Raw genomic sequence first — 25,737 nt, 5'->3', positions numbered from 1 at the left:
TAAGTTATTTTATTTTCTAACAGATTCCACGACGGGAGCGCTTGAGCATACGGAAGCATCTAAATTTCTTATGTTGCCATGAAATCGACATCGCAGCAAACAGTTGGAGTATAAACCGAGATAATTCTTCACCCTCAGGGTCATCTCCAGTCAATGTCTCCCTGCGCTGCCCAATCGCTGGGATGTGATTGGGGTGTTGGGGGGGGATCACACTGGTTTGGGGTGATGTCACACTAGCTGAGATGACATCTAACTGCGAGAAACCCGACCGCCACCAAACGCCAGTTAAACCACCTCGGAGGCTGCTGTGCGGAGAGGACTGGGAAACCGGTCCCCACACACTGTCCACGCTGGCTCCCAACGGAGGCCCACCCACACCCGCGGCCGGCCGCAAGATGCAGTGATCACAGCCCTCCCGCTCCTCCGCACTTCCGCCTCAGTAGGTGTCATGGCGCTAGGTGGCTGAATGGTTCCGGCGAGGCGGGGCCGTCGGGATGAAGGCAGTTGCTCGGGGTTCCACTTGTCGGGTCTGGTGACAACGGCGGCTGCGGAGCGAAGGGCCGGGCCGTGGCCCCGGACCGCAGGGGAGGCCGAGGCGGGAGCGCTCGGCGCTGAGGCGGCAGCGGGAAGGGGCCGGGTGGCAGGGCAGGCGGGAGGCTGGCGAGACTCCGGCCGCAGGACGGGCGCGGGGACGGCTCCGGGGGGCGGGGGCCGGGGCCCGGGCCGGCTCGTGCGGGGGGTATGATGACCCGGCGGCGGGGCCCCGGATCGCCTCTCCTCCGCCGCCTCCTCGCGGCGGCCCCGACTCGAGGCTGAGAACTACACACACCGGCGGTGAGTCTGGCTCGGCGAGGGGCTGGGGCCGTGGACTGCGGGGATCGGTCCCCCGAGGTGGGACGGGGAGAGCCGCGGACTCCCTGGGGTAGCCGGCTTGCGCGGGGCGCCTCTCTGGCCAGGCCCTGCGCGGCCCTGGGCGCCCCGTCCTGCTGCCTGGCCGCGAGCGGCCGGACAAGACTGCGTGCCGGGGAAAATGGGCAACTCCCCCTGCCTCCTGCCTTTCCCTCCCGATCCTGCTGTTGTCCCCAGGTGACAGGGTCCGTCTGGCATCTCCCCATCGTACGGGTCTCCATCCCAACCGCAGGCTGCGGTGGCAGGTTCTCTGTGTAAAGCTTATGCGTGTGCATGTCACCCCACTGCCTGTAGCTGTAGTTCGGGCGTATTTGTGCCTTTGGGAACTGTGAAACCGCATCTAGAGAAAATCGTTTTGGTCGGGTTGGTATGGAAGCTTTTCTGTTCTCTTGGTTCGTGTTCTGTAATCTTTGAGTATATAATTTGTGATGGTGGTAAGGCTATGTGGGGACAAGTCCACCTATATGTTTATCTCTGCAAGGCAAAGCTAGAGGTCTTTTTTCAAAGGGAAACTTTTGCAGCCCGTCGTTACTTTAAAAGCCAAGAACAACAAAATCCAAAACATTAAAAGAAAAGATGGAGACAACCAAAAGTCTTTGCTTAGGACCCACACTATAAACAGTTCTGTAGGGCAGAGTCCCCCTTTTGTGTTTGGCAACCGAGACCTGAAACTTGGTCTCCTGGAGCGTTGGTCTAGCCTCCAGTTTGTTGTGGTGACGAACCGTGAGCAATGGCCTGTGTGTTTATGCTGGGCGCGTTTTCTTTCCTGTTCGGGGATGGCTGCTGGGACGGGAAGCGGGAAAGGGGGGGTGGGGGCAAGCTCCAGTAAGTAAATCTTTTTTTCTACATAACCAGTGACTCAGTTGTAGATAAGATGTCTCTTTAGTGACACTTTGAGAATTCTCAGTAGTGTAATGCTGCCACATACTAGTTTCAAGTGTAGACTCGGTTGCCCCAATCCGCCCTTTATCTTGTTTCCTAGTAACTGATGAAAACAGCAGCGCGGCTTCCTGCTCTAGATGGAGTGGGGTTAAATTAAGTGGCGGATGGCCTCAGCAAAACCTACAATTTTGCTCTTGCTTGTGTAAAGCTATTTTTGATTCATGGTCTGTAGGTTTTGTTTTTTTTTTTCCCTAAGATTATAGAGAATGCAAACCATTGCCTTTTTTTTTTTTTTTTTTTTTTTTGGCTACTTAAAAGCCTAAAGCTTCCTGCAAAACATTTAAAAACCTAACAACTCATTTTACCTAATCATTCTTAATCTGCTTGTTATTTTGAGTCTTTTGCATGTAATTTTCTCAGGATTCTGTGTTGCAATATGATGGAGGCTTTTAGATACTTTTCTTGTCATCACAAGCATTTAATCCCAGCACTTAGGAGGCAGAGGCAGGAGGATCTGAGTTCAAGGCCAGTCTGGGTCTACAGAGCAAGTTCCAGAACAGCTAGGGCTACACAGAGAAACCCTGTCTCAAAAAAAAATCAAACCAACCAACCCCCTGACCCCCCCCCCCCCAAAAAAAAAGAGATACTCTTCTTGGCTTGAAGGATATTTTGGTAAAGTTTTTGAGATTGAAGCTAGAGGCTGCCAAACCGGTAAAGCAGCAGACAAAAATGTTGGCTCTGGTTGCCAGGTCGTTTGTGATAGCCTCCTGATCAGCTGATCTCTGGATATTGTGTTTTACAGATTTTAGAGCAAGCTGATCGGTAATGAGATTTAAAATCAAACCAGATCTTCCTCCTGAAAAAAAAAGTCAGAGTTCACATTTCTCCGGAAAACAATTCTTTCCTTCTTTGTTTTTGTTTTTATAAGCACGGAACTATTGGTGGTTTGTTGGTAGAGATCAGTGAGCCAAACCTGCCTGTGAACTTCTTACACTTGGAACTTGTGCAGCTTGTTACTTTTGTATTTTAATTGGTTCTTTTGCAGTTTGAATAATTTTGTAAGCCTGAGCAGCCTGGTCTGTCAACTGTCCTTTTTTGACTGTGACAACAATCTGTGTTTTTGTTACAGGCCTTCCCCCTACTACTTCCTAGCCGGTTTCTTCTCTTACAATTCATGCCATTTTGGACACAAATTATTCAAATCATTTCCCTGAACTAACACTTAATTTGATTTCTTTTTGTTATTTGTTGTGAAGAACACAGGCTAATGCTCTGTTGACCAGGCTTGGCCTCACTCCTGAGCTGAAGGGGTGGTCCCCCCTCAGCTTTACTGAAACTCCATGGTGCCTGGTATGGGTCTATTTTTGGTTTTGATTTTGTCTTTTTTTAGTTGTAGAAATTCAGCTAGTATATGCAGCATAATATATTTCTTAGTAGTGTATTACAGTGTGTGTGTGTGTGTGTGTGTGTGTGTGTGTGTGTGTGTGTGTGTGTGTGTGTTTAGGAAAATTGCAGGAACTGGTTTTCTCTAATGTGGGTCCAGGGGATAAACTCATTCTTTTAGGTTTAGCAGCAAGTGCCTTTATCCAATGAGCCATTTTGCTGGTCCTCTAGTGCCTTTTATAGTTTCATTTCATTTTATCTTGTTTTCTTTTGGGTGCCATATCACTTGAGCCTTCTATGGGAACTGTGGATATTGAGGGTACCTTTGGATTCTTTTTTTTTTTTTTTCCGGGGCTGGGGACCGAACCCAGGACCTTGCGCTTCCTAGGCAAGCGCTCTACCACTGAGCCAAATCCCCAACCCCATACCTTTGGATTCTTATTTGAGAACATTGTAGCTGTCTTCAGACACACCAGAAGAGGGTGCCAGATCCCATCACAAATGGTTGTGAGCCATCATGTGGGTGCTGGGAATTGAACTCAGGACCTCTGGAAGAGCAGTGCTCTTAACCGCTGAGCCATCTCTCCAGTCCCCCCACACCTTTGGATTCTTTAAAGGCACCTGGTTCTATATTTTCTTTGTTACTTAGTGAAAGGAGCCAGCATTTTGTTCATTAGCTCTGGGTAAAACTAATTTGGTATTTTTGAGTTTTCCTTTTTTCCACTTTAGAATTAGGGATTTAAGACTCTTTTAAAAGTAGCTATAAAAGTCCAGTATGGTTTTGTTTTTTTTTTCTTCTACTTTTTCTCCAGTCAAATACATTTCTTTCCTCTACACAGTCACTCATTTTCCATATCCCCTGCAGTCTGGCAAAATTCACCTCATTTTTTTTTTTTTTGAAGATCCTGGGTGTTCCTCCATCTGCCAAACCATTGTTACCTCATTTAAGCCATGCTTCCTTTAGATCTTTGCTGGCTGATCTGAACAGGGCTCTCACTTGGTATTATTTGTGTTTTATAGCAATCTCTACTTGTTAATTTGATTTTGCTCTTAGGCTGGAAACTCTTAGTGGTATCATTTTATTTCAAACTTTATAAACATTGTTGACCGTATCTTATATACATAGTAAAATAATACCTTCTCCTAATACTCTTCTTTTATTGCTATATATTTGTTATGCAGAACCAGTCTAAGCAGGTATTGAAACTTGGGAAACCACCTTGCCTGGAAGGAAAGCATCCTTTAGTCGGTTTACAGAACCATCAGAGCACTTTTTAAATGGCTGAAGGTACACAGAGCTATAGATGCTCTCCTGGCAGCTGATGCCACCTCTCCACGCCCAGTTTGCAATACCAGTCGGGAAACTCGCTGGTAACACGCAGGCCCACATGAAGGAGGGGGGTACTGCAAGGGTGGCAAACCTGTTATACAAATGCTGCTCTTCAGGGTTTAAGTCTAGTTTTTTGCTTCTGTGTTACTATGTTAAGAACAGTAATATTTTATTATAGACTGAGATTCCCTTACATTTATGTATGGAGCAGTAGAGTGATCTCTTTATAGTCAGTCATATTAGGAAGTAGTTGGCACATACTGTATGGCATCCATTATGATGGGAACTAGTGCTGCAGAAAAGAAAAAGAGAAAAATAACTATAATATCTCACTGCCCTGCTATTGAAGATTATACTTACAGAATTTAACCTTGAGAAAGAAGCTGGATTTTGCATTTTAGATTATTTTATACATGCACGCACACGCATACACACACATACACATACACACATACACACACATAAACACACATACACACATGCATGCACACACACATACACACACACCCATGTCAGCGGACAGCTCTCTTCTACTGTGGTTCTGGGGATTAATCTGCTCAGCTATCTCACTGGACTGGAAGTCACTTTTAAAATGTTTTCTTTCTTAGTTTTATTTGTATCTCAGTGTTTTGCTTGCATGTGAATATGTACCGTGTGTATACCTGGTACCTGAGGAGATCAGAAAAGAGTGACAGGTTCCCCACAACTGGAGTTACAGATGGTTGTGAGCCACCACGTGAGTCCTGGGAACTGAGCCTGGGGCATCTGCAGGAGGAACAAGTGAGCCATGGAGCTGACTGACTTCCACATCCATCTCCAGAAGTCAGCTTTTAAATAACTAAGTCTGAAGAGAGGCCCACAAGTTCTGGAAACTACCCCTGCTTGCCTCTTTGGGTTCTGCATCTGCTTTTTCCATTCTTGTGTTCTGTGTACTAACTGTCCTTGGCTATCATTTAGATCTTGGTTTAAATGCCAACACCATATGAGTATTTCCTTGACCACCATCTCTACTATAGATTATATTGTGTTTTCTTCATACCTTATCACTAGTTGCATATCTCAAATATCGCTGTGTCTCTTGTGTCTAGAATAGTTCCTAGTAGACAGGCAACCAGGTCCTCGATATATGCTGGTTAAGGGACTAAGTTAAACAAACAGGACTATAGAAAGTAGTCTGAGCTGTGGGAGTCTTTCAGGAACCTCACCTACTATCAATTAGCCCTAGTGAAGACTTCTCAGATTTTTGTCTGGCTAAATAATCTAGTAGGAGAAAACTGGTTTGTTTTATGTAACAGCCTAATTGTGAATGTTTTATGTCAAAGTGGTATCCCAGCTTACTAATCTGCTCTCTTGCTGCGTGGCCACCACTCACAGACCCGTGCTTCCTCCAGCTTCTACCATTACTTGGGGGTCATCTCAGGGTAGAAGCTTGGATCTCTCATAGCCTTATTTATGCATTGTTCTCAACTGGTGAGGAAGGCTGATCAACATAGTCTAGCCATGTGCCTCATAAAGGAGAAAGTAGATTTTTATACAAATTAACCAGCCCTAACACACTCAACTGAGATTTACATGGGACCTAGGGAAGGTAGACATTAGGAAAAGCAAAGGCCAAGAAGGGAAGTTCAGTTCCATTCGGGAAGAGCGAGCGCATTACATATGGAGTGACTTGGGCTGGAGAAGTCCAGGCCCACACATTCTTCCAAGCACTGAAACTCAAGAGAGGGTGCCCTGGGAAAAGAGTGGATAAAACAAATCCACAAAAGTAACAGTAGGTCAGACCTTAGAAGGTCTGCTAATAAAAAAAGAGAGAGCGCGCTTTCAGACTTTATCATGAAGGCTTAAGGTGGGACAGATGTTTATTATTTTTCCAGATGTGCATTTTTAAAGCAGCCTAGGAAGTGAAGAATGAGTTGGAAAAGCGAGCACTGACAAGTGCTTAAGAGTATAATTTGGGGAATACAGTTAGGCTGTTAGGTAGTTTGGAATTTTTAAGTTTTAAGTTTTAAGCAAGTAGTACAGGCAAGCGGGAGGAAGCCAAGTGCAGTGAAAGGTAGTTAGGTCTCTAGCAAAAGGATTTTCAAGATAAATTTTTATTTACTTTTATGTGTGTAGGTGAATGCACCCACAAGACTTACAGCTCACCTTTCTTGTTCTTTCTGACTTCTGGCTGGCTGGTGAGCTTAGCTATTCTGCCTCCAACTCCTCTCCAAGCTGACTGATCCAATCTGGCCCGTCTCTCTCTTGACCTCTGACCTCGGCTTGACCTCAAACTCTAGCAATCTGTTCTATCTTCTGGCCCCTTCTCATTCTCTGCATATTTTGTCTTTACCTGTGTCTGGCTTGTTCAGCCTGTCTTTGTAAAACTCCTGGTAAAACAGCCTGCCTCCTCTCTGCACTGCACTCTTAAGTAGCTTCCCTTTCCTTTCTTCTTGTAAGAGTTGGATTTATCCTATTCTGACAAGTCTTTCTCTGCTCTGCAACTCAATTAGACACCACTTTCAAACATCTCTGCTTGCTTCTACACACTAATTTGACCTTCATTGTTTGAGATTAAAGGTGTGTACTAAAGCCCTGTCTATCTTTTTTTTTTTAAAGATTTATTTATTCATTTATTATATATAAGTACACTGTAGCTGTCTTCAGACACACCAGAAGAGGGCATCAGATTCCATTACAGATGGTTGTGAGCCACTATGTGGTTGCTGGGAATTGAACTCAGGACCTCTGGAAGAGCAGTCGCTGCTCTTAACCGCTGAGCCATCGCTCCAGCCCCCAGCCCTGTCTATCTTACAGCCAGAGGGATTGAAGTTCTGAGCCACACCACGACTAGAAACAGGTTTTTCCAGTAAACACCACAATCTTAGTCTTCACAAATGTGATCAAATATCCTGTAATATACACTCACTAATAATATAAGTAATAAATACATTAAAGCATGTTCTTTTTCTTACCTGTCTAATGTTACGAATGTGTATCAAGTGTATATTGGAGAATATATACTTCCTGAACTAAGCCAGGACAGATGACTGGGAGAACTCAAAATAAAGTATTGGTTTTAGGTTATTTAGGTCATCGGTTGTTAAATTGTGCCAGAGGGGAAAGATAACATTGAACAAAAGCAGCATGAATTTATTATAGGTACATGGGGGTGGGGTGGGGGTGAGGAATGGAAGTTATATATGCCTTTAATCTCAGCACTTGGGAGGCAGAGGCAGGGGGATCTTTGAGTTTGGGGCTAGTTTTGTCTACAGAGTGAGTCTTAGGACAATCAGGGCTAACACAGAAGAAACCCTGTCTTGATGAAAGAGGACAGAAGCTTTGAAAAGATTATCTTTGCTGTGGTACCAAACCATTCCATGCAGTGTTATAATTTGTTAACTCCTTGTGGCAGGATCACCTACCTATAGTAATTGCAGTGTGGAGTATATGCCACAGAATAGAGAAGCTCTTAAATAACCATGTCTGAAAGCCTTTCATCCCAGCACGGTCCAGCTCTCTTGAGTAGTAAACACACACACTAACCAGTCTTGGCCTGTTAATTCTAGTTGGGATTATTTCAGGGAGCAAATTTGTTATTACATCACATCAGTTGTTATTGGAGAGTAAATTTTGAAATGAAACTTTGTTTATTACTAGATCCAAGAGGTGATACATTTTGGGAAGTTAGAAATAGCATTTGATTTATTGGGAGCTACCTTCATGTGCATTGAGAAGTTTGTGGTTTGTTTAACAATGCATTCTACACAGAAAAATATCCACAGCTGATAATTCTGCCCCATAGTTTTTGGGAAATCTTACCAAGGAAGAGAATTGATTCTCATTTGCAAAGGCAGATTTGTGGGGCAGTATCTGTGCCTAGAAATGGTTTAAAGTCTCATTTCAGAGTGAGTATAAATAACAGTGTTGGTTTTTCTAGGCCATTCTGATTCTGTGTTTTCTTCTCACCTTGTTACTGAGGTCTGAGTGAGTGTCAGCTACATGGAGTCTTGGTGGTAAAAAATATGTACCTGTGACAAAAGCTAGTGAAATTCTGGTTGGGTTTTTTTGTTTGTTTGTTTTTGGTTTTCTTTCGTTTGTTTGTTTGTTTGTTTTGCATTGTTTTTGCCTTGCATGGATTAGGTTTGTTTTTCTGAGTAAGTTATATTCAAAATGTCCTAGAACATGTTCTCTTTCCCTCTCTCTTTCTGGTGATGTTGAGTGAAAACTCGAAGTCATTAGTATTTGCAATTTTGTTACAGGGTCAAAAGTTGGTTATAACATCATTCTAAAGATGTAATGTTTTTAAAAGGATTTATTATATATATGTATACAGTAGCTGTCTTCTGACACACCAGAAGAGGGTACCAGATACCATTACAGATGGTTGTGAGCCACCATGTGGTTGCTGGGAATTAAACTCAGGACCTCTGGACGAGTAATCAGTGCTCTTAACCATCTCTCCAGCCCCAAGGTGTAATAATTATTAAAGACATTACAAAAAACATTACAAAAAAATTTGGCCAAGAGTGGTGGTGCATGCCTGTGAATCCTGCATTCAGAAGGTAGAGGGAGGAGAAACAGGAGTTCAAGGTCATCCTGGGGTACATTGTAAGTTTGAGGCTGGCCTGCACTCTGTGAGAAACTGTTTTAAAAGACGGAAACAATAAATAAAAGGATATTTTGTGAGTTCTATCCAGTATGACTTTATGGCCTTGTCATTTTTCTTTTAGGTAGGGTCATAAAGCCTATGCTGGTTTCACAATGATCAAGGCTAGCCTTGAACTACTGATTCTCCTGCCCTGCTTTTCAAGTTCAAGGATTTTAAGTATGTACTACCTAAACCTCTGTCCTTTTGTAGTTGCTGTAAACTGTAAATTTTATATTGCATAAATGTTGTACTCCATGTTTTGGTTGAATTGTTAAATTTCTATTTCAGTAGGGAAAACAAATTGGATGATTTACCTACTTTTTTATGTCTGGCTCAATTTTATGATGGCATGCAATACTTTGCATGTATTTTAATAGGTAAATTTAGTAAAGGAACTACTTGGTTTCAGGTTTTCTTTTATATTTGGGTTTATATAGGTGATGTAAGTAGGCCAAAATGCTTTGCATATTAATGGCCTTGTAAGTTGAAGTGCACTGGCCTTAGCTTTTAATTTGTGCTTTTTTTTTCTCCTTCAGGTTCATATAAATTATGGAGCCTCTTGCTTAGAGTAAATCCTTGCACCATTTTAAACATTGAAGGTTGAAGACATTTTTTCTTTGCAGCTGACTGACTCCACTGCAGAGAGCTTTAAGTTGTGATCAGGCACAAAGAAGTGCACATTTGCCCCTCCCCCCTTCTTCCCTATGTGCAGTGCCAGGGATCAAGTCCAAGGCCCTGTGCATTCTGGGCAAACGCTATTCCAGACCTCAGCTCCAGCCCTACACAGTGCTTTTTGATGTTCTGTAACATCCTTTGTCATGTTTCCTTCCTTTCCAATTGTACGTTTATTTTCTTATGACTTGTAAAATTGTACCACGCGGGCTGAGGCGGACACTTCACCCATATCTTAAGAACCATGCAAATGAAACAGAGGACAAGTAAAGGGGAAAAACCAAAGCCAAACATTTGGAAATACTACAGTTTGCATGAGTGACGTGCTGGTAATGAAGTTGGTGGCAGGAGTAAGTCTCTTCCAGCAATATTGTGTTTATATTACAGTGATAGCCTCTGGGAGGGTCTGGGTGATGGAAGTGAAGAGGCAAACAGAAGGACTCTATCCTCTGGAATTTATATTGTGACAGTAAATTTATAGTGGGAGGGATGGCTGTGGTGGCTGTGGGTGGGTGAGATGTTGGGGTGTGGGGGTGGGGAGAAAGAGAGAAGGAGGGAGGGAGGGAGGAAGGGAGGGAGGGAGGAAGGGAGGGAGGGAGGGAGGAAGGGAGGGAGGGAGGGAGGAAGGAGTTTTGTGTTAGGAGCCTGATGTACAGAGGACACGGAGTTGCTTTGCGGGAACTAAGAGGATAGTGGCATACATATGCCTGTAACCTCAGCCCTCCAGAGGCTGAGGCAGGAGACAGTCAGAGTGGGGATGCTGGTGAGAAAGGACATTTTGAGAGGTTTTGAAGAGGGTTTTAAGTCTGCGTGCACATTTGTGTGTTTGCAGGTACAGGTGTGTGCATGTAGGCTAGAGGTGGCTGTCATGTGTCTTGCTCAGTTGCTCTCCATCTATTTTTTTGAGACAGGGTCTCACTGAACTCAGTTTGCTGCTTCAGCTGGACTGGATGGCTACCTCAGGAGCCTGGCTCCATCTCCCCATGTTGGGTTACAGGTGCATATTGCTGTGCCTGGCTTTTTTATGTGGGTGCAGGGGGTCTTAACTCAGGTCCTCATCACCCTACTGATGAAGCCATCTTCCTAGCCTCTTGGTGAACATTTTTATACCCAGGCCATGTATCAATGCTTTGTACATGTTAAGCAATACAAGCTAAGCTCTCATTCTACTGCTGAGCTATATCCTCAGCTACCGCCACACCCACCCTTTTCTGTTAATGTCTTTCAACCTTATTATAAATCAGGGTCTCTCTCTAAGTTACTCAGATTGGCCTTAAATTCAGCCTGTAGCTTGCCTTCACCTTGTGATTCTCTTGTCTCTTAACCTCTTGAGTAGTTGAAATTAAAGGCCTGCACACAAAATCTGTTTTGAAGATCTTTAGATTTAATGCCCAAGTAATGGAAAACTTCTGGGGAAATGGAAGAGATTAAGAAGTTAGGAAAAGACAGTTATCTAGCCTGCTGCTTAAAGCCACGAAAGCAACGATGTCAAAGCTCACGCCCTCCGCAGCTACATACAGAGCAAGTTTGAGGGCAGCTTGGATGCTAAAGGTCCTGCCTTACAAACAAAACAGAAAACAGCCCCAGCAACAAATAGCAGCAAAGAATCCCTTGAGTGTTTCAGGCAGTTCCAAGAGGCAGCTTGCATTGTGAACTAGCATGGTGGCAAAATGGCTGACTTGAACTATACTTAGTTCAGCCAAGTAGTAGTTTGTGAAGGAAGGGAGAAGAGTGAGTCCCCATAATGAGTGTGTGTCAGGAGCTGCCACTGCGCCTGTGTTACATAGCTGCATTCTCCCAAGACTCTGAGAGATGGCTATAGCTGTTGCGATTGACTGATGGGGAAGCAGTTGCTCCCTGGTTTGTGACTTTCGTGACTGGGTGTTTGGTGTATTCCATAAGTGACATAGAAGATTGAGGGTGGAGTGGAGGCTTGTACATTTAATTTTGAACATGCTGAATTTAAAGTGTCTATTCTTATAATCAAGTGGGCATAAGATAAGATTTGGATAAGATTTGTAGATTTGGTGGGAAGGGTAGATAGAAAAAGGAGGCTAGAAGAGGAGTCTGGATTTGAGATAGAATTTTTTTAGATTTTTTTCTTTCTTTTTTTTTTTTTCTTTTTCTCTTTTTTGGCAAATGGCATGCTAGGTTATACTTACTGAAAAGAGGGAAAGTGTAGGGCTAGGGAAGGGGTTTATAGTTGAGCCTCAAGGTCTCTGAAGGTCCTAATGACAAGAAGAGAGCAGATGAGTGTGTGTTCTGTGCTGGATGTTTGGACTTTATTCATTTAATAGTCTTTTTGGCTTACTGAACTTGGCGGGATGTGTGGGATATTCAGGACAGTGGGACCGTTCTCACTTCCTCTCCCCATATCTTCTTTACAGCTCGTGCTCTCCCCCCCCTCTCTCCATCCCTCCCTCCCTCCCTCCCTCCCTCCCTCCCTCCCTCCCCCCTCTCTCCCTTTTCCTTCCCTCCCTCCCCCTCTCTTCTTTGACTCACTGTGTAGTCCAGCATGATTTCACATACCTGATGAGTATGTCATGGTGAGACTGTGGAGGCCATAGGACAACTTGTGGGAGTCACCTGTCTCCTTCCACCATGGGTGTCTGGGAAGAAAACTCAGGTTGTTGGGCTTGTCAGCAAAGCACTGAGCAATCCTACCACCGGATCCCATCTTGTTCTAAGAGTAACTTTCTGTAGAAAGTTTTCTTCTTCAGAAGATAACTCTCTACCTTTGTCATTACCTGCTTGATTTCTTTTGGTCAGTAGTAATCTTTCCTAGCATTGGAGAACAGAACGGTATTTTGTTTTTGAGAGGAGAAAAACTGTAATATGAGCTACACGTGTTCTCATATGCTGTTGGTGAGCTTTGCATCTTGAGCCCGTGTGGTCTCATTCTTCCTTTCTTTCCACGTAGGTATGGCATCACAGCTGCAGGTGTTTTCCCCTCCATCAGTGTCGTCGAGTGCCTTCTGCAGTGCGAAGAAACTGAAAATAGAGCCCTCTGGCTGGGATGTTTCAGGACAGAGCAGCAACGACAAATATTATACCCACAGCAAAACCCTCCCAGCTACACAAGGGCAAGCCAGCTCCTCTCACCAGGTAGCAAATTTCAATATTCCTGCTTACGACCAGGGCCTCCTCCTCCAGGCTCCTGCAGTGGAGCATATTGTGGTAACAGCTGCTGACAGCTCAGGCAGTGCCGCCACGGCAACCTTCCAAAGCAGCCAGACCCTGACTCACAGGAGCAACGTTTCTTTGCTTGAGCCATATCAAAAATGTGGATTGAAAAGAAAAAGTGAGGAAGTCGACAGCAACGGTAGCGTGCAGATCATAGAAGAACATCCCCCTCTCATGCTGCAAAACAGAACTGTGGTGGGTGCTGCTGCCACGACCACCACTGTGACCACGAAGAGTAGCAGTTCTAGCGGAGAAGGGGATTACCAGCTGGTCCAGCATGAGATCCTGTGCTCTATGACCAATAGTTATGAAGTCTTGGAGTTCCTAGGCCGAGGGACATTTGGACAGGTGGCAAAGTGCTGGAAGCGGAGCACCAAGGAAATTGTGGCCATTAAGATCTTGAAGAACCACCCCTCCTATGCCAGACAAGGACAGATCGAAGTGAGCATCCTTTCTCGCCTAAGCAGTGAGAATGCTGATGAGTATAATTTTGTCCGATCTTATGAGTGTTTTCAGCACAAGAATCATACCTGCCTTGTGTTTGAGATGTTGGAGCAGAATTTGTATGATTTTCTAAAGCAGAACAAGTTTAGCCCACTGCCACTCAAGTACATAAGACCAATCTTGCAGCAGGTGGCCACAGCCCTGATGAAGCTGAAGAGTCTTGGTCTGATTCATGCTGACCTCAAACCTGAGAACATCATGCTGGTTGATCCAGTTCGCCAACCCTACCGAGTGAAGGTCATTGACTTTGGTTCTGCGAGTCATGTTTCCAAAGCCGTATGTTCAACCTACCTGCAATCACGCTACTACAGGCAAGTACAAAATACTGGAGATGTGTCCTTGTGTTTAACATGCAGAGCATAGAACTGTAACTGTTCTACCCAGGAGTCCATCTCTTTCTGGACTCCAAGATGGCAGCAGGATTTGTTTCCACTTACATGTATATGTGGAGTTCCTATAAGTAATGCGCTTTCTTACTGGAACTATTTAGTACTAACAAATAATTCAGATTAATTCTGAAGGTTACTGGCTGAATTGTGCTAGTATCTGGTTCATTCTTGACAACCTTTATACCCAACTTTCCCCACTTGAAGGACTGTACAGAGATGATCAGTCTCCACAGATGCTCTTGCTTTTCCTCAGCTCATACCTTTGCATGTAAAAGGTTTTGGGAATATCTTTAAGGTTTAACCTTAGAAGCAGTTTTCTGTTTTTTTTTTTTTTATTTTTTTTATTTTTTGTTTTTTGGGTTTTTTTTTTTTTTTGATAGCAAACATTGTATTAGATGACTGCTGCGGTCTTCTGTTTGAACATTCTCTAAGATTTTAAACTTTAGTTATCCTAGAATAGCTTGACCTAAGTACATTAGAGATTTTTATTTCTAGATTAATATTTCTAATACAAGGTCCTTTTATTATATTAAAATTCTTGTAACAGTACTTAGATGTTGTATTCACAGTTTTGCGTGTACTATAACCAAGGCTTTAAAATATATTCTCATTTTTCAGATCTTTATTTTATTTAGTTATTCTTAAAGAATCTGATATTTAATTTAATGTATAAATTGAATATTGATCGTATAGTTGGCTATCAAGAAAAGAGTGTGTGTTGGGGTATGTAGTTCAGAGATACAGGGCTTGCCCTGCCTGTGTGAGGCTGAGTAAGTAGTTAACACAAAAGGCTTTCTTTTCTTCCTTTGAGGGAGATGTCTTTTTTGGAGACAAGGCCTCACTGTAGCCTTGTCTAGCCTGGTTCTATACAGACCAGACTGGACTTGAACTCAGATCTGCCTGATGTTTGGATTAGTAGATTTACTATCTGTTTGTTTTTTTGTTTTTTGTTTTTTGTTGTTGTTGTTTTTTTTTTTTTTTGTTCTTTTTTTCGGAGTTGGGGACCGAACCCAGGGCCTTGCGCTTCCTAGGCAAGCGCTCTACCACTGAGCTAAATCCCCAACCCCTGTTGTTTTCATTTTTATTTTATGTTTATGGGTGTTTTGTCAGTATATGTGTCTGTGTACCAAGCGTGTATCTGGTGCCCAGAGAGGCAAAATCCAGTCCTCTGACCCTGGAGTTACAGATGGTTGTGAGCTGCCATGTAGATGCAGCCTCTGGAAAAGCAGCCAGTGCTCCCAACCACTGAGCTGTCTCGCCAGCCCCATCCCTAGACCTTAGGATTTTGAGATTAATCTATTCTGTAGCACTTATCAGGATGCCATTCCTTCTTAGGTAATGTTTCATTGTGTATTTACCACATTTTGTTTATCCATCGTTGATAGGCACTTGGGCTGTTAGCACCTTTGGTCTTTGCGAATGATGCTGCTGTGAGCATTGCTGCTGTCCCTGTATTCTTGTTTTCAGTCCTGTGGAGTGTGGGCTAGGTTTGCTAGACTGGGGAATTGTAGTAGCTTTGAAAATCTACTAGACTTTTCCATTCCTACCAGCAGCACATGAGAGTCCCAGTTTCTCTATGTTTCCTCCAACACTTGTTATTTTCTATGTATTTTAAAGTAGTTCTCTTTTGAGTATAAGCGGTGTCTCAGGTCGTTTTGATTTACATTTTCCTAATTAGTGATACTGACAGTTTTTCGTGTCTTTATTGCTACCTTATACTTTGTTTGGAGAGATTCATTTAATTTCTTTGACCAAATTTCAGTTGGTTTTGTTAAATTTTAGAAATTAAATAAATCGTTAGACATTAATAGATGTGATTTTGAGATATTTTGTCCCCTTTTATAATTTTGAACCCGTGGCTAGTGTGTAATACACAGGTGTTCTGAATCTTGGTAAAGTCTGGTTCGTCTGCTTTTTTTCTGTTGTTTATTCGTCAGGTGTCATTGTTACAAATCCACCATCATGTAGTTTAACTCTGTTTGCTTCTACAAGTCTTGGACTTTTAGCTACTGCATCTAGCTATTTAATTTTGAAACAAGGTTTTGCTATATAACTCTGGTTGGCCTGGCACTCAGTAGCTCAGGCTGGCTTTGAACTCAGCACTTCTCTTGCCTTAGCCTTCTGAGTGCTTGGATTGCAGGCATGGGCTACTGCACCTTGTTCAACTTTTATTGTTTAAGTTGAGGCCGAATTTAATTCTTTTCCATGTGATTGTTTACTTCACACAATGACCTTTGCTCTAAAACTTGTTTGTTCCCTCATTGAATGGTCTTGGTACCTTTGACCATATATTTAAGAGTTTTTTTTGAGTCCTTTATTTTCTATGACTGTCTATAGGATAGATTTTTCTATTTTTTTCTTCAAAAAACATCAGAATTTTATAATAATAACATTGACATTGCAAATTTCCTGGGGTAGTACTGGTATTTTAATGATAGTCTTTTAATACATTCTCACTTCAAAAAATCTTCATAGTTTTATAAAACTATGACCTGTTTTACTTGAAAGGAACTTGGAGGACCTGTGGTTTCTGGTTTCATGCTGCTCTTGGCCACCTAGGCTAATTTTGAAAATTTCACTTCAGTTTATTTATGGCTTGGGATATTTAGGCTCCAACTACATTTGCTTCTGATCCACTCTGAGTACCCCTCCCCCATATAGTACAAGTGCACCATACGCTTACTGGTGTGTTGAAGGGCTGGTGCTGCCCCACTCTCTTGACTGGGGAGGTGAGAGGGACCGGCTGTGGCAGGAGCTTGTCAGCTGAGTGTTTTCTTTGTGTGTGCAGGTGTTCAGTAGCTGTCTGTCCTCTCAGAGACAACCGAGCAGCTTTAAAACTGAAAACGGCAGAGCAAAAGGAGATGCAAGTTATTTTTTGGCAGGATTTTTACATAAAGACTCAATGATTTGTGGGACAGATTATCCTGCACAACTTTCTCTAACTGGCAATCCATGTGACTAATTTTCAGTTTTAGGTTGCTAGTCTTTGGGCCTTTTTCCGTATTCTTTTAATTTGGGCTTTGATTTTATCAAAAAAAAAATGTTTCCTAAGTTTTAAAGTGTTCTTCAAAGCGTCTTACAAATTTGACTGTTGGCTGTAAGAATACTTTCAAGAGGAAGTAAGTTTACTTCTTAAAAGTTGATTCTGTTCCCACACCGTCACTGCATGCAGCTCAGCATGTGTGACTGGGCTTGGATTTACCTGCATGCTCTGCTGTCTCACAGTCATGTGGATACCAAGGCTGAGGCAGGTGGAAGAGTGGCTGTGCAGGCAGCCCTCGCTCGCACCTGCTTCTCCTCAGTGGGCTTAAGTGTCCTCATGTCTTTGTTGTCAGAGTTCACTAACACCTTATATTCTTGTCTTTTGCAAATCTCTGTGTAACCCTTTGGGGTGGTGAAGCTGCCTTCAAATCCAACCTTCCTACGCTACTTTTAAGTTTAGGCTGCGTTGTCCTGATGAAGTATGCTCGGCTATACCGTTAGCCAGAGGCATGGCGAAATGATCCAAGCTCTAGAAATGTTTCTCTAGTTACTGAATGTACACTGACTGCTCCAAGCAGAGCTCCTGTCTTTGGGGCTTGCGTTTTAGGGACCAAAATTCGCCACACTTAACAGTCCCAGTGCTTTTCTCTTTTAAACAAGCTAGCTAGCATTTATTTCAAGCTCAGATCACTTTGTTATTTATGGGCAGATGCTGCCTAGAAGAGAAAAGTATAGCTTAATTTATCCTATACAAACAATCTAATTTCCTGCAACAGTGAAACTACAGTTTCAATTTAAGCCACAGATGCAGAAAGTCGGACTTTATGTAACAACTCTAATCTGGTAAATAAGTAGGTTTGGTGCCTCAGATGGGAAGAAAGAAACTGAGTGTTCGTGAAAACAGCCAGAGAATGATTTGTGCTCAGCTTGCTCTGGATGCCAATGAACTGGAGCTTTCTGACCTTGGAGGAGCTTTTCAGTAGAAAGAAGTTGAAAGTGAGATGAACTGCAGGGCGGCTGGTTCTGCCACTTGGCTCTTGCTCCCGTGTTAGTACTGTAAGCATGGGGTTGTACCCCTAAGTTCTCAGCCTTCCTAATGCTCTGACCCTTTAGTACATTTACTCACACTGTGGTGACCCCAACCGTAAAATTAATTTTCCTGCTACTTCATAACTGTAATTTGCTACTATTATGAATTGTAATGAAAATATCATATATGTAAGATCTGATATGAGATCCCAAGGTGGTGATGACCCACAGGTTGAGAACCATTGCTCTAGGGGTCACAGGACAATTGATGGTATTTTCCTATTGAAATAAACACCATCTTGTTGGTCGCACCTCTAGCTTTCTCCTACCCTTGAGTAGTCTTTTCTTGCCTTATGTTTATTACAATTTTAGACCCGAAACAGATGAGAAATTAACTCTTTTTTAATTTAACTTTATTTTCGAGACAATTTCGGATGTAGCTGGGCTGGCCTTAAACTCACCCCTCCTGCTTCTGTTTCCTAAGTGCTGGGACCTCAGCTGAGTGCTTGGCTCGCCCACCTTATGAGCGAGTAGAACCAGGACCTTCATGTCCATAGAGGGTTTTCCTAGTGGTAAGCATCAAATCAAGGGCCTTGTGCTTGTTAGAAATGCTCCCTTCTCACGTCCTAGTAGTTAAGGTGAGCATTTTTATTTTTAGGTCCAAGTGATGAAAACACCCACTGAAGCTTTCTTTTTTTTTCTCCCTTTTCTTATTTCTTTGCCTGCCTGCTTGCCTTCCTCACCCCTCCCCAGTCCTCTTTTATCTGTATACCTTTTCATTAGCTAAGTCCAGAGGTTTTCTTTAGTCCTTGCCTTTGTGTACGGGAAGTGTTGCTGTCTTTGTGAGGTCTCAGAATCCTTAGCTGCTTTTGTCATTCCAGAACCAACCAGAACCTGGAGACTGGATGATTCCAGATTCCACCTAATCTTCCTGTGTTTTGTTGTTTGAAAAGCTGGAATTACTGTTAAGCTGTGTGTTTTGGCCATTCCCTCCTGATCTACTTTTTCAAACTGCCTTCTTAAGAGATGGGGGACTTAAAACCTCCCGCTGCTCAGTCTGTGCTTCAGAATGTTCTCAGCCCAGTTTTGTTTTGGCGCCAAGCCATGTCCATTTGCCCTGCCATGTCCATTTGCCCTGCCAGCTATTTCTGGTGCTGTCATGAACTTGGAAATTAATGTTGCTGCACACTGAAAGTAAGACTTTTTTCTTTTCAGTTTTAGAAAAGCTTTTATATTTTTTCTGGGTACTCTCATTTTTGGCTTTATTAATGTTCCTTTCAGGCTTGTGTGATCATAAAAACATAGTATAATGGTTGGAATTTAATTGAATTGTGAAATTCCATCAGTCGTAAATGGCTGCAGTTACTTGCAACATCACACACCACTTTTCTCCTTTGTTTGTTTGTTTTTGTTTTTTTTTTATAGACAGGTCTCAGAGCTACCTGTAGACCAGGGGGGCCTCACACTTGCAGTGACCCTCCTGCTGGAATTACAGGACCGCACAAGCGCGCCCAGTAGGGGATGGCTATGAGAGTTGGTTCGTTGTTTGTCTTTTTGGTTTGTTTGTTTGTTTTTGGTGAACAAAAAGTTCATATCAAATGCTACAGAAGCTGATTTTAGCTGTTCTACTCTAGCTGGCTAGCAGAATGAGTTTGAAAGGCCTAGATTTTCTACTATTTCAAAGTAAGGATCAGAAAATGGCTTAGAATCTCTGGAGTCTCCCAATCTACCTGTTTCCTAAAGATGTTGATATTTAAGTGCTTGTAGAGGATGCCTTTTGGGAAAATACTCTAGGCAAGTCATGGGGATGCATGCTGTAGTCCTAGCACTTGGGACACCAAGGAGAATCCCAAATTCAAGGTCAGCCTGGGCCATAGAATGAGTGTGGCTACGTAGCAAGACTGTTTCAAAATACTAAAACAGTATTCAACCAAAACCCAGCCACACTAGTAATCAGTGGATCTTTTACTGTTTACTTTGGCTGTTTTGTTTGTTTTTCCAAGGGCTTCCCTGTGTAGCCCTAGCTATCCTTAGAACTTGATCTGTAGACCAGGCTGGCCTTGAACTCACAGAGATCCATCGGCCTCTGCCTCCTCATTAATTGAGATTAAAGGTGTGTACCACCACTGCCCAGTGGGAGTTGAGATTTCAGTGGTTTTATTTGTTAGTTTTTTAAATTTGTACCTGGGGGAAACATGTCTATGGAGGTCAGGGACAACTTGTGGAGGTTGTTTTGCTCCTCCTCCGTTGTGGACTCTGGGCATAGACCTCGGGTATGTGACCTATGTTCATGCCACCATTCCAGATACATTTATGAGGATGCAAATATAGATAATTTTTATTTATTGAAAGTTAGCATGGTCTATTTAATTCTGGAGTGAGATTTCTTTTTTTTTTTTTTTTTTTTTTGGTTCTTTTTTTCGGAGCTGGGGACCGAACCCAGGGCCTTGCGCTTCCTAGGTAAGCGCTCTACCACTGAGCTAAATCCCCAGCCCCTGGAGTGAGATTTCTGAGTCACCTTTATCAATTATTAACTGTGCTTGTGCAGTTTCCTGCTCTATCAGTGGGAGCAATAACTTTATTTCAAGTGTGTTTGCCTATAGAGAGCTTTTAGTTTATAGGTTACTGTACTTGAAGCATTAATGAAAATGAAATTCCTAAAAGTACAGTTTCAAGACTCAAAATAATGGTACTCTAATAATAGTTATTTTATACCTAACATTTACATATGCTTATTATGGGCCAAACCCTTGCCCAAGACTTTATTAATTTACTTAAACTTTGTAGTGACCTTGAATGCTACTGTCTGTATTGTCTATCAGGAACCCAAGGCACAGAGTGGAAGTTAAATGGTGACAGCTAAAATGATGAGCTTAGCTTCAAACTTTCTTAGGATGGCTTCTGAGTCTGCTGCAAGCATCATCTTTTCAGAGATCATTGTTGTTATGAAGATATAGTAAGGCAACAAGGTATTCAGAGAAAAAAATTAGGATCTTTTATTTAGAATTCTAATTAAAAACAGATATTAATGTGTTCAGTTATGTGGAACTGTCATGAACTCCAGTGGGATTATAGGATATGTAGATTATGCTTTATATTATCTTTCTGCAGTTCAAAACTTGTGGATTCTGAAACACACCAGGCCCCAGAGTGTTGGCCGCATAGTTGTGTACTGATGGTTGGTTTTTAGTTCCCTTAAACAAATATGCCTGTTGCTGACACTACAGCAGAATTTAGTCATCATAGTTCATTTCCTCAAGTAATGCTTGTTGTTTTATCCTGCATCTTTGTGTTTTGCTAGAGCTCCTGAAATTATCCTTGGGTTGCCATTCTGTGAGGCTATTGACATGTGGTCGCTGGGCTGTGTAATAGCTGAGCTGTTCCTGGGCTGGCCTCTTTATCCTGGTGCTTCAGAATACGATCAGGTAAGCCTGCTTACTTGTGTGCACATGGAAGGCAACACACATTCAGACTGCGCAGACCACACAGCACGGGGACATTGAAAAATTAAGGGTGTCCTAAGCGCATCAAATAGATGTTGACAGATTGTCTACTGTATTATTACCTACCAAAAGTACATACAAACATTCTTTAAAAAATACTTTTTAGTTTTGAGATTATAATTTCATCATTCCCTTTACAAATCTAGTTTTAAAAGTCAAAGCTTTCCAAAAATGTACACTCGACCACCTGAGATGCCACCCTTTGTTTGGAGACCTGGTCTCTCTGCACAGCCCTAAGACTCACTCTGACTCTGTAGACTAGGTTGATGATAGCATTAAAGGCCTGTGCCATTCTTAAACAGAAACTCAAGCTAAACCCTAACTCGGTGTGCACTGTGCTATTATAGCCGCCTGGCAGCCACCTCTTGGTGTTGGTAGACTGAACACAAAGGCCTGTGAGCATCCGCTTAAAATTCTGCATGCTGGTAATTAATCACCTGTTTAAGTTTTGGTAAGGTTTCTACCTAACACTAGGCTATTGACATTTAAGTTTGGGGATCCAAAATGGGGGAGATAAAGCTTCAGTGACAGTACACTCATCTAACTAGCATATGAGAGCTAAATTTGATAACCAACATTGGCTTGGGGGAGGTGTCTGCAAGATTTTGACTGTAATACAGGATGAAACATTGGTGCCTTAACCCTTGTATTGTTGAAGGGTCGGTCAACTGTAGTTACTAGTGCAGTAGATTCTAGAGAAAGGAGTGTGCTAGCAAAGTTTTTAGATAGAGGAACAGGAGTCTACTTGTTACTGATGATTAAAAACTTTTTTTTTTTTTGGACAGGCAGTGGTGCCTGTCCCAGCACTTGTGAGGCAGAGGCAGAGGCAGGTGGATCTCTGAGTTCTAGGCTAGCCTGGTCTACAGAGTGAGTTCCAGAATACCCAGGTCTATACAGAGAAACCCTGTCTTGAAAGCTAAATAAAACAAAAACATTTTTTTTCTCTCTACCATTCGTTATGTTTTACCTCTGTAATAAACGAGCATTTTATTTTCTATTTCGTGTGATTGGCATTCTGCCAGCTCTGTGCTGATTAGCTCTGATTTAGTCAATTCTGTTTTATTAGGTCAGAGATGAAAGCAAAGTAAGGCTCACCGGGAGGTTGGTAAACTTTGGCTCACTCAAAACTCTCGTTACTTTATTACATGTTAGGTCCGGCTGCGCTGCAGGTTAGCTCGCTTCTGACACAGGCTTTCTGAGAGCCATCTGAGCTAGAAAATAGCTTTTGAACGTACTGTGTTGTGGAGACCAGCCTCGAACGCCTTAGCCTCTGGCCTCTCCCAAGTACTGGCCAGGATTCCATGTGTACGCCACTGACTGATGAACTGAAAAGATAACTACTGTGTAGGACAGGCTACCGTTTCTAAAGAAATCGGTCCATTCAATAAAGTTTGGCTGTGGAAATAATTTGAATTTCCATTTTTTTTTTAAAAGAATTATTTATTTATTTTAGATATAGGATACATTGTAACTGTCTTTAGAAGCACCAGAAGAGGGCATCGAATCTCATTACAGATGGTTGTGAGCCACCATGTGGTCGCTGGGAATTGAACTTGGGACCTCTGGAAGAGCAACCAGTGCTCTTAATCACTGAGCCATCTCTCCAGCCCGAATTTCTATTTTTTGCTCTTAAAAAAAAAAAAAAAGGCTACACAATATCGGCAGCTCTTTAATAGTAAAGACTTCCCATTTCACCAGTCTATCCTCAGCTAACATCACCCTTGACACATACCAGATACATACGTTTTTGTTTGTGTTTAAGAAATAGTTATTTGTAATTAGAAGGTTAAGAAAGGCAAAACTTTGTTCTCTTACCATAGATGTCTCCTTTTTGAACCAACTTGGAATGGGTTATGAAACAGGTTGTTCAAGTGACCAGTTTTGTTGTGCTTTGTAAGTTTTTTAATCTTTTCTACTTTGCAAGAAACAAACTGGCTTTCTGGTCTACAAGAAGAAAGTACAGGGATAGGAAATGATGCACAATCCTAATCTTAATGGACTCAATATTCTTAGTCCTTCTTAAACCCTCTGAGAATCCAATAGGAGCTGTAGACTCTGCCCACCAAATAAATATGACGGTGCTGACGAGCAGGATTGGGAATAGATTATTGTGGTCCATCTGGGCAATATAAAAGGATTCATATAGCAGGGTCCAACTGAGATATTTTTGTTTGCTTTTATAAAACTAATGTTAAGAGTTAGAATTTACATACTGCCAACTATTTGAAGTGTACAGATTATTTTTTAGTGTGTTTACAGGGATACACAACCATTATCAGTTTTAGAACATTCTGTCTGACATTTAGAATCCATTAGCTGATACTTTTATCCTCCAAACTTTTCAGTTCCTCTTAGCTCTATACAAGTACTAGTCTATTCTTTCTCTATATAAATTTGCCTACTCTGACATTTCATAAATATTCATCCATAGAAAGTGTGCTATTCTGTGACAAACTTGTTATGGCTAAATGATGTTCCATTGTATACACATACCACATTTTTTTTATCCATCTGTTAGTAGCAATATACACGATTACCACTACCTTTACCTATGGTAGTAATGCTTCTGTAAACAGTGAACAAATACCCAATATCCTCCTTTCCTTCCTTCTTCTCTTTTTCCCTTTGGTTTAATAGTGCTACATACAGCCTTATACATGCCAGGTAATTATTCTGCCAAATGAGCAGAATCCCTCCATTTGCATATTTAGCTTGGAGTGGAATTGTTAGGTCATAGTGACAGTAGTTACGTTTCTGAAGGGCCACTAAATATTTTAGACAGAGGTCTCAACATTTCGCCAGCAGCACCTGAGTGTTTAGTTCTTCCCAGGTAGACATCAGCTATCTTTGTGAGGTTGTTGTTTTGTTGTAACTTAGGTTTGCATTCCCTACAGTGATCTTTCTCCATGGCCTTCTTGAACACTTGGATGTTTTATGTTGGTTTAGGTTCATTGCCTATTTTCACTGTGGTTGGCTTTTAGTTGCTAAGTTGTAGCTCTTTCTATTCTAAGTATTAGTCATTGCCAGATGGGGTTTCCCCATGCTTTCTCCCACTCGGTGGACTCCTTTTTAGATTGATGATGGTGTTTGGTACACAAACATTGTTTTACTTTGAAGCATAGTTTTTCTTTCTTTGTACTTTTTGGTATTATATCCAAGAAATACTTGAAAAATCTAGTATCATACAGCTTCCCTATTAGTTTTCTTCTGATAGCATTCTAAGTTCTTTATTTTTTAAAGATTTATTTATTTATTATATGTAAGTACTCTGTAGCTGTCGTCAGACACACCAGAATCAGGTCTCATTACAGATGGTTGTGAACCACCATGTGGTTGCTGGGATTTGAACTCGGGACCTCTGAAAGAACAACCAGTGCTCTAAACCACTCAGCCATCTCTCCAGCCTGCATTCTAAGTTCTTACATTTAGGGTCTTTGATCTAGCCTTAGAGGACAGCCATTCTATTTGGATTAGTGCAGGAACTCAGCGATGAGTAAAACACGTAATTGTCCTCTCGCAGGCTGTGGATTAAGAAAGATATTTTAAAAAATTACATGCTGATAACTGCGTAATACAATTGATAAATTCCTTTTAAATTTATATAGTTTGAGTGTTTTGCCTACATGAATGTCTGTAAACCAACCACGTGTGCTAGTGGAGGCACCAGGTCCCTTGGAACTGGACTTAACAGTTGTAAAATGTCATGTGGGTACAAGAGCACCAAGTGCTCTTAACCAGAACCATTGCTCTAGTCCCACAGTCCACATGTAGTCTGCACGTGTGTTACGTGCTCACATCAGGCTGCACCCACGGACTGTCCTTAGCACCTGCATCTCAGCTACATCCCGGCTTTGCTCTTGCACTGCTCTAGGCTCCTCATTACGTTTTCTGAATTGGAAACTATTCTGCTCTGCCCCAGAAATCTAGTTTGTTTTTTTTTTTAACAACTTTTTATTAAAAAAGATTGCACTAAAAATATTTCAAAACTGAGTTTTGTTTAAAATAGTACTTCACAGTAGTTACTAAGTAACTATTTGGGTATCCCTATAGCTGTGCATTCTGGGTATAGATTGTCTATAGGTACATTTCCGTTGTGTTGATCAGAGTTAATTTCTTCGTGACACACCCCTTTTTGGCCAGAGTTAATATTTCAGTGTAAAGGCTTTTGATAATTTTTTCCACTTGAAATTGATGTTTGGTGGTTTTGGTGTTTCAGATTCGTTATATCTCACAAACACAAGGCCTGCCAGCTGAATATCTCCTCAGTGCCGGAACAAAAACAACTAGGTTTTTCAACAGAGATCCTAATTTGGGGTACCCACTGTGGAGGCTTAAGGTACG

The 25,737-nt window shown here is 42.1% G+C and overlaps 1 protein-coding gene and 1 long non-coding RNA gene across 24 annotated transcripts in view; one reads left to right on the top strand and one right to left on the bottom strand.

Annotated features, from left to right (window-relative positions):
* The first annotated feature begins 235 nt into the window (after positions 1–235).
* Positions 236–25,737, top strand: part of Hipk1 (homeodomain interacting protein kinase 1) — a 50,398-nt gene continuing 24,896 nt past the window's right edge. For 11 of the 23 annotated variants that reach the window (XR_015666922.1, XM_087629161.1, XM_087629209.1 and 8 more), the window contains exons 1-4: positions 439–834; positions 12,727–13,804; positions 21,195–21,318; positions 25,613–25,732. Coding sequence is in view for 21 of the 23 variants with exons in the window: in XM_087629161.1 (XP_087485287.1) it covers positions 12,729–13,804; positions 21,195–21,318; positions 25,613–25,732 (1,320 nt within the window). In the remaining 2 variants the exon portion in view is untranslated. 23 annotated transcript variants of the gene reach the window in all.
* LOC108350077 (uncharacterized) lies at positions 4,657–18,754 on the bottom strand. The gene is made up of 4 exons (XR_015676694.1): positions 18,666–18,754; positions 16,566–16,719; positions 12,336–12,415; positions 4,657–4,796 (listed from the first exon to the last, which is right to left on the bottom strand). It is a non-coding gene; the product is annotated as an uncharacterized LOC108350077 (long non-coding RNA).

The sequence above is a fragment of the Rattus norvegicus genome, chromosome 2 (genome assembly GCF_021556685.1).
Source record: "Rattus norvegicus strain SHRSP/BbbUtx chromosome 2, alternate assembly SHRSP_T2T, whole genome shotgun sequence".
In the NCBI taxonomy this organism is placed as follows: domain Eukaryota; kingdom Metazoa; phylum Chordata; class Mammalia; order Rodentia; family Muridae; genus Rattus; species Rattus norvegicus.
Note: the sequence above shows the minus strand (reverse complement) of the source record. Positions and strands in the feature narration are given on the sequence as shown.